This window comes from Salvelinus fontinalis, chromosome 8, assembly GCF_029448725.1.
Source record: "Salvelinus fontinalis isolate EN_2023a chromosome 8, ASM2944872v1, whole genome shotgun sequence".
Lineage (NCBI taxonomy): Eukaryota > Metazoa > Chordata > Actinopteri > Salmoniformes > Salmonidae > Salvelinus > Salvelinus fontinalis.
Window position 1 is genome coordinate 37,651,430 of NC_074672.1, and position 11,747 is coordinate 37,663,176.

Genomic DNA, 11,747 nt, shown 5'->3' on the forward strand with positions numbered 1-11,747 from the left:
CAAGGCTCTCCAGAGGGTGGTGCGATCTGCACAACGCATCACCGGCGACAAACTACCTGCGCTCCATGACACCTACAGCACCCGATGTCACAGGAAGGCCAAAAAGATCATCAAGGACAATAACCACCCGAGCCACTGCCTGTTCACACCGCTATCATCCAGAAGGCGAGGTCAGTACAGGTGCATCAAAGCTGGGACCGAGAGACTGAGAAACAGCTTCTAACTCAAGGTCATCAGACTGCTAAACAGCAATCACTAACTCAGAAAGGCTGCTGCCTACATTGAGACCCAATCACTGGACACTTTAATAAATGGATCACTAGTCACTTTAAACAATGCCCCTTTAAATAATGCCACTTTAATAACGTTTACATATCTTGCATTACTCATCCCATATGTATATACTGCATTTTATACCATCTACTGCACCTTGCCTATGCCGCTCGGCCATTGCTCATCCATATACTTATATGTACATATTCTCATTTACCCCTTTAGATTTGTGTGTATTAGGTAGTTGTTGGGAAATTGTTAGATTACTTGTTAGATATTACTGCACTGTCGGAACTAGAAGCACAAGCATTTCGCTACACTCGAATTAACATCTGCTAACCATGTGTACATGACCAATAAAATTTGATTTGATTTTGACATCATAGTCAACGAACTAGAACTGACTTGGAAGAGTTGCAGTGATGGATAGCCTCAGCCATCTAGCTAACATAAATAGCATTCATCTCTGTTTGAGTCAGATTTGTTGAGTAGGCTAAATTAGAGCTGCATTATCTAAGTAAGTGAAAGGTAAACTAAAAATACGACGAAATATGTCTCTTTCTCTCTCTCTCTGCTGCTTCTCCTTTATTTTTTAAGAAATGTGTTTGTTCAAAACTGTTCAACTATTGTCTTTCTCTCTCTTTGAGTCAACCACTCAACACACTTTATGCCCTGCACTGCGAGCTAGCTGTAGCTTATGCTTTCAGTATTAGATTCATTATGTGATCCTTTGGGTGGACAACATGTCAGTTTATGCTGCAAGAGCTCTGATAGGTTGGAGGACGTCCTCCAGAAGTCGTCATAATTACTGTGTTATTCTATGGAAGGGGGTGAGAACCATCCCAATGGGAATATACGTCAGTTCAACGTCTAATTTGATTTACATTTGGTTGCGTTGTCAACTAACGTGAAATTAACCAAAATGTTAAAAGATGGGTGGATAATAGATGAAATTCCCTTATTTTGATGGCTTTTTGCAAATCCAATCAGCTTTACATGTTGATTCGACGTCATCACATAGAATTTTGTGGTTGAAATGACGTGAAACAACGTTAATTCAACCAGTTTTTGTCCAGTGGGATGAGCCTAACACGGAACCCAATCCGGCTGCACGCGTGTGCCATCGTGCATACATTTATTTTGTCCCCCCACACCAAACGCGATCACGACGCGCAGGTTAAAATATTTTTTTAAACTCTGAACCAATTATATTATTTTTGGGACAGGTCGAAAAGCATTAAGCCTTTATGGCAATTTAGCTAGTTAGCTTGCACTTGCTAGCTAATTTGTCCTATTTAGCTAGCTTGCTGTTGCTAGCTAATTTGTCCTGGGATATAAACATTGAGTTGTTATTTTACCTGAAATGCACAAGGTCCTCTACTCCGCCAATGAATCCACACATAAAACGGTCAACCGAATCGTTTCTAGTCATCTCTCTTCCTTCCCGGCTTTTCTTCTCTTGACTTTATATTGCGATTGGCAACTTTCATAAATTAGGTGCATTACCGCCACTGACCTCATTCATAGATGGCACATGGGTACCTGCTTCTATAAACCAATGAGGAGATGGGTGAGGCAGGACTTGCAGCGCGATCTGTGTCAGAAATAGAACTGATTTCTATTTTAGCCCTTGGCAACGCAGACGCTCGTTGGCGCAATAATTGAATAACATAGATTTCTAAATTTATTTTGCAACCCTCGCGCACGCGACACGAGCGGTGTGGTCAGCCTATGACAGTTTTTTATTGTATTAAAGGACTGAAAATAGCTGTGCTCTGGCTACACCATAATGGTACACTAGAGGGTGCTGTTGAGGCTACTGAAGAACATTGCAAAACAGTGTTTCAGTTATTTAGTGACGTGAATATATTTAACATAGTTATCAAAAATATATAACTTCTATCATGTTCCACTGTTTTAATTTGGTCCTTCCCTTCCTCCACTGCTATATAATCACTTATGTGTGTTTCACAATACAATCTCAACTAGTGTGTGTGTGTGTGTGTGGGGGGGGGGAGAGAGAGAGCGAGAGAGAGAGAGCGAGAGAGAGAGAGAGCGAGAGAGCGAGAGAGAGAGAGAGAGAGAGCGAGAGAGAGAGAGAGCGAGAGAGAGAGAGAGCGAGAGAGAGAGAGAGAGAGAGAGCGAGCGAGAGAGAGAGAGAGCGAGCGAGAGAGAGAGAGAGCGAGCGAGAGAGAGAGAGAGCGAGCGAGAGAGAGAGAGAGCGAGCGAGAGAGAGAGAGAACACCGAGAGGGTTTCTGCACTCGAACATGTTCAATTTGCCCGGCAAAATACGTCATGTTCGCTTTGCCCCTCTACATGCCTGCCTGTCGTAGCGGCAGCGCTGTAGCCTACTGAGAACGGGGATGAGAGATGAACCGCAGTTTATATGTTGATATATGTTGGATGCTGCTGCAGCGACGGCCTTCCGTGTTTAGTCCATGCGGAAGAGTGCTTTCTAAACGGCTAGTAGAGGATTTCGACCTGGATAAAATAGATTAGGAAGCGGACTCACCCAGAAACAGCTCCATCCACCCATACCATCGAATGTGTTGATCACAGTGCGGCCCAGTTGTCCTAATTCGAAGCCGGGGGCTAGATTTGGAACGTCGCAGGAACATGGAGGTGAGACGACGGGTGTGACAAGGGAGTTTTGCCCTAGAAATTAATGTTGCAGACATACTGATCTAACGCGAGAATGGCCTATAATTAAGAATGAATGCAATGATCCAGAGATATAGAATGATGTTTAGCTAGGTGAACAGATTATCACGAAAAATATTAGGCCTAGACTACATGAATTATTATTATTATTATTATTAATACAACAATTATTATTAGTCATGTTGACAGCTTGTACACCCTATTCTGGAGATAAAATTGACATGGATTTGATACGGACATTATGTTTCACCTAATATGGACGCATCAATTTACACATTTCAGTCTGTTTTGAAAGTAATTGTTTATGGTATCATTGGATCTTACATTTGTCTCATATAGAAAATCTAACTGAAATAGGCAGAGGACCAGAACGTAATAGCCTAAAAACTCGTTGCGACTTGTTGTAGCCTACTGTTGCTAGGAATGCTGTTATAGTTCATACATTTTTCATGTAGCAACTGAACCGTTGGAGTCATACTGTAGCCTAATTTAAGAAGAACATTTGAGTCTACAGGCTTCCTATTCAGATATGAAATCAGTAAGTCAGTCCTGCAGTCATGGTAGGCTACTACCTGGTGCTTTCTCTTCTTCATAAGGAACTATGAGGGGAGGAGGAGAAGGAGAGAGGGAGAACAGACTCTCTGCTGGAGGCCAGATTCTGATATCATCCAGTTGGGACTACAGCAGAACACAGGTACACTCACACACCACTCGCTGACGGTTTCTCAGGGAGAGATGGGATATGCAAAAAACACATTTCTAATTCACACATTAGTACACGTGGGAAATTGGACAAATGTAAGCACCCACAAAATTATTATTATCACACACACCCACACCCACACCCACACCCACACATACACACTGTAGTAGCTATGTCATTGTTTTTGCGTAACAGTATACAATGTTGAGTGTTGTTCCCTGTCTTTTACAGTGACTACTCGTCAGATGTTGAAGCGATGGCCGTGTGGACTGAGCTATAGCGCTGCAACATTCATACACATAGATGCCCCCCTCCTAACCCCCTGAGCCCCCTACAGCCTCCCCACCCTCCCTCTCTCTCCTCCATCTCTCCTTCCTCTGTCATCCCTCTACCCCCTCTGATCCCAGCCTCTTTCTGATCTAATTGTCTCTCACTGTCTTCTTCTCTCTCCTTTTCTCTGCATCTCTCTATTTCTCTCCATCACCCCCCCTCTCTCTCTCCCGCCCTCCATCATGGCGTGTTGTGGTCGCTCTCTTGACTCCCCCTGTACCCTGGCCCTATTGGTGGGCTTCCAGTTTGCCTTTGTGGTCTACTTCTCCCTGGGGGGCTTCAGGGGGCTGGTGTCCGTACTGGTCCACTCTGAGCAGCCTGAGTTTGACTACTCCCGCCCCCACGACGTGTACACCAACCTCAGCCACCTGGGGGCGCCACCAGCCCCCCACATAGGCACCGGACCACCAGGGACAGGGGCTCAGCTGAAGGACTGCAAGGTGCCCTCACCACTACTGGGTAAATATACGTGTGTGAGGGGGAGAACTACTCCACCATGCTGTAAGGCATTATGTACTGTATGAATAATCAAGGTTTCCTACATAATACGATACATCTCCCCTCCTCTACCTCTCTCTGTCTTCGCTAGTCGGTCCTGTGTCTGTGCGTCTGTCCTCGCCTCTCTCTCTGGAGGAGATCAGGGAGAGGAACCCGTTGGTGTTACCGGGAGGCCGGTACATCCCCCCAGACTGCCAGCCGCGCCACCACACTGCCATCGTGGTGCCGTACCGTAACCGCCAGACTCACCTCCGAGCCCTACTCTACCACCTCCACCCCTTCCTACAGAGACAACAGATTCACTACAGTATCTACATAGTCCAGCAGGTCTCTTTCTCTCTCTCTCGCGCTCTCTCTTTCTCTCTCGCTTACTTTCTTTCTCTCTCTCTGATCGCTGTATTTTCCTTTGCAGTGGGGTAACTCTACATTTAACCGGGCTAAGCTGTTGAATGTTGGGGTCCGCGAGGCGCTGAGAGACGAGGACTGGGGGTGTATCTTCCTACACGATGTAGATCTGCTGCCTGAAAATGACCATAACACCTACACCTGTCACAATCAGTTCCCCACACACCTCTCCGTTGCCATGGACAAGTTCAGATACAGGTATGTGTGTGTTTATGAAGAGTATCAGCGTCTGTATGTCAAGTGTCATCTGAGGTTCTGGCATCTTCTGGTATTTGTCCCACCCAGGTTGCCGTACCCCCAGTATTTCGGAGGGGTATCTGCGGTCACACCTGAGCAGTACATGAAGATGAACGGATTCCCCAACACCTATTGGGGCTGGGGTGGGGAGGACGATGACATCGCTGCCAGGTGAGTAGGGCGAAGGGCTGGGAGGGACAACCACATGTGACTATACCAGTGAATTCCTTGAAAGATGTCTTGTCTGTATCTCTTTTCATTAGCTATTTGTCTTCACGTGTTTCATTTCTACCTCTGTCATAATATCCTGTTCATCTCCATTCTCACCGCCATTGCTTTGCTGTGTCTCTCCCTACAGTTCATGTTTGGAGCTCAGTAAGTATCCATGTCAGCTTGTTGGGCAGTTTGCTTGGTAGATTTCCTCCCCATTAGTTGGTTTGTTTAGTTCAGGTGGATGTGTGAAAACCCATACTCTGTCCCATAGAGGGCCAATGGACCAGTATGATAGTGGATTACACACCTCATTAGTAGGCCCCAGAGTTTTTCCTAGTGAGGTCAATTGGTCAGGAAAATCTTGAGACGCTACCTTATCTAGTCCTGCGCTGTCTTTCAGTTATTTCACTCAAATCAACATATTAATTCTTCCTGTGTTGCTGTCTGTATCAGAGTGCGTCTGTCTGGGATGAAGATAGTGCGCCCTCCAGTGGCCATCGGACATTACAAGATGATCAAGCATAAAGGAGACAGGGGCAACGAGCAGAATCCACGCAGGTACACACACACACACACACACACACACACACACACACACACACACACACACACACACACACACACCTTATTGAGTCATCTCTCTCCTCCCCCTGTCCCTCCACAGGTTTGACCTTCTGAAACGGACCAGGCTCAACTGGCATTCTGATGGTCTGAACTCTCTGACCTACGAGCTGTTATCCAAAGAGCTGCAGCCTCTCTATACCAACCTGACGGTCGACATCGGGGATGACCCTCGTCTGCCCCAGAGGAAAGCCACGCCTCCTATGCCCAAACGTGAGGTGAAGGGGGATGAATTACCTCCCCTTGTGCCATGGAGCAAACATGGATCAAAGAGGAGGGGAGACACACCCCTTGCAGCCAAACATGACGTAAAGGGGGAGGGGCAAGCCGTTAAAGTGGGTGTGGTTACAGCTGTGACTACGGCTAAACCTGACAAGGTAGACCACGCCCAGTCAAAGACAGTGCATCAGACTGTAGATGAGAGGGCGGGTGTGGTAAAGTAGGAAGAAGGCTGGGCTGGAGATATGGGGTGCATCTCATTGGTCTAAAGCTTCCCCCTCTCTTCTTCTCTCCTGCATCTGAAAACACAGGATGGGTGTTAGCAATGTGGAGGATGTTACTGTCCTGTCCAGTTCTACCACATCAGTGCAGATGAAGGAAAGGACATGATGAGATGAAGCCATTTTAGACTATTGAGATCCACACTAAAATGACACACCTTCTGTTCCTTGATTATCATAGGGTCTCTTATGAGGGGACCAGTAAAGCTAGCTATGTCCGTGAAACTAGATATTGTGAAGGATAGGGCTTAGGCTACAGCCAACTCAAAACCCTTCTGAATGTGACTCACCTCCAGCGACAGTCACGGTATTCAAACAAACTCTCCACCCTTCCTCTCTCAGAAGACTAAACCACTGAACCAGACAACTGGTATGTGGAGGGTGTTGTAGTCTTCTGAGAGAGGACGGGTGGAGAGGTTTTAGAACCACTGGTCTGATGGACAGGTAACGTCATGTGTGGTGAACATTAATTCTGAAGAGAGTGATTGTGACATCAGCATTTAATCAAACCCAATTAAAACTCCGGAGTTCCTTTTTTCAGCCAATGGGATGCCAGATCTTGCGAGCAACCAATCCGCTGCCAACCCACTGCTGCTCTCAGCCAATCATCTCCTAGTTGACTTCTGGCTTCAGCCTATCCGCTCCCAGAAACTGCTGCTGTTGGTCCGCCCTATTGTGTGGGTCAGTGTTTCTGTGCCTTCTCTCTTCTATTGCTCTTTTATGGAGTGGGACAAAGTTGTCCCTAGACGCTGATCTGGGGTCCGTTTTCTGTTGTCCCTTTTATGGTTACGTATATATATTGGGTCAGGGTAAACTGATGCTAAGTCTGTATCTACAGACAACTTCTTCTCCGAGCACCATTTTATATCCGTTTGCCCGATCAGTGCTTTCACCCTCCAGACGTATCAGATGACTGTAGGATTTATATTTATATAGAGATGTTTGTTTACTTTGAGTCGGGTGCCTCTTGATTGTGTATTTGGGTTTAGAGACAATCTAATCTAAGGGTAAAAATGTAAACTGTGTTACTAATCGCTTCACATAGAGAAAGAAATCTCTACGTAAAGGGAAGTTAAGTATTCTATGCCTCAAATACCATAGACTTGGTTCTATAGTTTGTTATCTAGTTTGAATATACTGTCTTTAAGTGAGTGAACTTATGTCCATCCAGTACAGAATCCCTCATAGCCATCCATGTTGATTTCATATCAGCCATCTGGAATGTACTGTACATACTTTATCATACTAGTTTACTATAATCCAAAAACGATAAGATATGTTTTAGTGAGGGGAGGTTCTGGAACCAGTTTGTGAGAGGAGCTATAAGGTAACTAACTACCTGTACTGCATTTCCTGCTGCGATGTGATTGGATAAAGGAGTGTGTCTGGGGGGTTCTGAAGATTCTCCTGTGTAGAACATAGGGTTTCATTAGAGAGATGCTCATTTCAAGCTTATATGCTTTTCATGAGTTGATATAAAAACATATTCAGATCCACATTAACTGTTGAAGAATCAGCAACTATTCTTCTTGGGGTCCACACAAAACATAGAACATGACAAAATACAGGTTACTAATGGACAAGAACAGCAACACAAACAATACGAGTATTTTAAAAAGAAGAAAGAGAAATTAATAATATTAATCTTAAACATTCAAGAATAATGTGTGTTTTGAATGGGTTTTTTTTTCATGATTTATTTCACTTAACTACTGTTACTGATGCTAATTTGAATGTATTTTATTTATTAAACTACTGTTAGGATTTGGGTTTTACCCGTTAAGCTTACTTACAGCAGTGAGTATTTACTCAAGAGGAGCATTCCATAGCATCAACAATGACTCATATCAGAATGTAGACCAGCCTTTTAACGTGAAAGAAAGGGTGGTTCATATTATCCATGTAGTTGTCATGGTTACTAGCACTGTGCTGAACTTATATGACAGACTTAAAGTTCCCAACCTTGCAGATACTGTAGAAATTAGATTTAGAATGGAAACAATTGAATTCTTTATCAGGTAGAACAGCTAATTTGATATATTCTATATTTCTATTTCTGTCTTCTACATTCTAAACATTATGCCTCAATAAGCCCCATGTTTTAAAGAATGGAATGCTGTAGGCAACCCTGTTCCTGGAGTGTCGCAGGTACTGCAGGGTTTTGTTCCAACTAGTCACCACACATGACCAACTGAGCCATGCAGCACTCCAGGACCCCTGCTGTAGGCTACGTACTGTATGTCTCTGATTCAGTGTACAGCATATCATACATATATGCCCTCTTGCTGTCTGAGAGAGAGCTTTACTTTTTTACGGCCGTGATTGGGAGTCCCATAGGGCGGCGCACAATTGGCCCAGCGTCGTCCGGATTAGGGTTTGGCCGGGGTAGGCCGTCATTGTAAATAAGAATTTGTTCTTAACTGACTTGCCTAGTTAAATTGAAAGAATATATATATATATAAATAATAATTACCTGGGTGCTTTCTAATAGAGGAGGGAGGGAGGGAGGGTATGGGAATCAAGGCCTCTGACTGTACAATAGGAATATTAATCAATACTGTCAATCTATATCTGCACCTTGTACCCAATTAACTCCTTACAATGAGGATGATGAAATGCCACCCCCATCTTTGAGGTCACCTTTTCAACTCACGTGTGTGAGATATTTTAGAGAATTAGAGAAAGAGAATAGTATGTTGACTTTAAATTCACTACACAGGTGGCATACCAGCGAAACTACTGTATACCCACTATAACCATACACTACTTGATGGTGATGGTGGTGATGATGCCATCCACTATTAATCAATTGTAAGTGATCATCCATAGGATATATCTGCAGTCATATTAACACAGCTCTTCATAGGGACATAACCGACTAGTGCGTATCATAGGAGACAGTGTGTACCTGGAAATCATTCTATATTTAATAAAATAGCTAGTTTTCTATCAGATGTTTGGTGTAAATGCAGGGGAAATAGTATAGACTACTATAGGCAATCTATTGTAACTTTAATTTAGTCACATGGTTCTGACTTTTATTTCTAAAACATGCTTTTTACTTTTTCAATCATGATCAGTTTGGTGTGTTGATTTCCATACTGATAGCTGTGTGGTAACATACTGTATTGAAAAGTGTTAGAATATTATTGTAGTTTTAAGGGGATATGAATTATATCACTTGGACTGGAAGTTGAATGGAAGGTTATGACATGTGCTTTAGTCACTGTATTGAGTTTCTAACCTGATTTCCACCTTCAGATTAAAATGAACTATCATATTTAGAGGAAATGGACACTGGACAGCTCTAGTCATCTGGGGTTGCCGTGTCTGCTGGGTTGTGTTTGGGAGTGAGAGGGGGGGAGATAAGGAGAGGCCAGCAGAGATGGCACCCGAGAGAGATTGGGGGTTATTCTTTGGGCCATGTTGTGGAGTGTTGTGTTTCATGACTACACAGAGAAAACATACCAATAAAACACATTCAAAAGCAGACTTGCCTGCTGTCTTTTCTGATGTATTTAATGGAGGATGATTTGAATAGGTTGTTAGAGTAATGGCTAATGGACACTTAGGACATAGGGAATGTTTTGTCACCCCATCAGAGAAACATATAGTAGATGCATATCATATACACATCAAACCATTACATCACTCTTAATGCTATGGCAATCCTGCATGTTCTATCACACAACATAAGTGGGGGATTATAGAGTTAGCCATGAGATCATACTTATAAATAGATCATGACTCCTGTTAATGTTCGATCTGTTTTTTAATCTGATTCAGAGGCATCGGAGTGGGTGTTGGGGGGGGGGGGGGGGGCTGTAGTAGAACTGAACAGCCATGAAATAAATACATACAGTATCTCAGAGAAATCACATGCCTTTGGTCAGAAGTAGTGTACTGGATGGGGAATAGAGTGTGATTTCAGACAGTCATAGTGATGTTCTGTGGTAGGCTATAAATCCATAATGTACAAGGTCTGTACACAGACGTCACACGGTATGCAGAAGGTTCCATACACACTGAATTTATTGGGACCAGCCATTGCATTGATGTAACTCCCATTGAACAACTTAGTCTCACAATCTGGCGTAGAGTCAATACAAAATCTTGGTGGAAACCATGAAAAAAAAATGGGCAGGGACCATTTACTGACAGTGTTATCCCAGCTAAATATAGTTGGTTCACAGAACATTTCTGAAAGGCAAGAACTCTCCTCTTGTGTGCCGTAGGCTGTACACGGTGGCAGTTGGAAGAGACTAACCTTCTTAACAATGTTTGCCCATTTCTGTAGCATTCATAGAAAACTCCTTCCAAATAAATATCCTCTAGGAACAGTGGAGCCTGGGATTTAGATCAAGATTACACTGAGGTGATGTCACAGAGGTCACCAGGAAGGAGACAACAGATAAAAACCGTTTCAATGACATGTCAAATGATCCTCTATTTCACCAGGAATAAAAACCATTTCAATGACATGTCAAATGATCCTCTATTTCACCAGGAATACAAACCATTTCAATGACATGTCAAATGATCCTCTATTTCACCAGGAATAAAAACCATTTCAATGACATGTCAAATGATCCTCTATTTCACCAGGAATAAAAAACATTTCAATGACATGTCAAATGATCCTCTATTTCACCAGGAATAAAAAACATTTCAATGACATGTCAAATGATCCTCTATTTCACCAGGAATAAAAAACATTTCAATGACATGTCAAATGATCCTCTATTTCACCAGGAATAAAAAACATTTCAATGACATGTCAAATGATCCTCTATTTCACCAGGAATAAAAACCATTTCAATGACATGTCAAATGATCCTCTATTTCATCAGGAATAAAAACCATTTCAATGACAACATGTCAAATGATCCTCTATTTCACCAGGAATAAAAACCATTTCAATAACAACATGTCAAATGATCCTCTATTTCACCAGGAATAAAAACCATTTCAATGGCTACATTTCAAATGATTGTCACAAGTGTAGAGAGGAGTAGGCAGTCGCAGGTTTAGAACTACTGAGTTTATAAAGGCACTATATAAATAAAAGTGGGATGAAACCCAAAGTGCAAAATAATAAAGTACTCAGGAAATAGTAGGAGAGATTCCTCTCAGGAAAACAAGCAACATTTACAATGACCGTCAAAGACAAATGACAGAGGGAGTATATATACAGTGATAGAGTGGGGATTGGAACCAGGTGTGTGTAATGATGACGAGACACGTCCGGGTGTTGATGAGTGAAGGGCGTTTGCCAGCAGCAGGTTCGCCAGCAGCAGGTTCGGCA

At 43.1% G+C, this 11,747-nt stretch overlaps 1 protein-coding gene across 1 annotated transcript; it reads left to right on the forward strand.

The window, feature by feature from the left end:
• Positions 1 to 2,477: 2,477 nt before the first annotated feature.
• b4galt3 (UDP-Gal:betaGlcNAc beta 1,4- galactosyltransferase, polypeptide 3) lies at positions 2,478 to 9,932 on the forward strand. Its single transcript, XM_055932425.1, has 8 exons — positions 2,478 to 2,896; positions 3,532 to 3,629; positions 3,870 to 4,427; positions 4,558 to 4,793; positions 4,879 to 5,069; positions 5,157 to 5,279; positions 5,775 to 5,879; positions 5,986 to 9,932. The coding sequence occupies exons 3-8, from the start codon at positions 4,151 to 4,153 to the stop codon at positions 6,383 to 6,385; spliced, it is 1,332 nt and encodes a 443-aa protein (XP_055788400.1). The 5' UTR covers positions 2,478 to 2,896; positions 3,532 to 3,629; positions 3,870 to 4,150; the 3' UTR covers positions 6,386 to 9,932.
• The last annotated feature ends 1,815 nt before the right edge of the window (positions 9,933 to 11,747 follow it).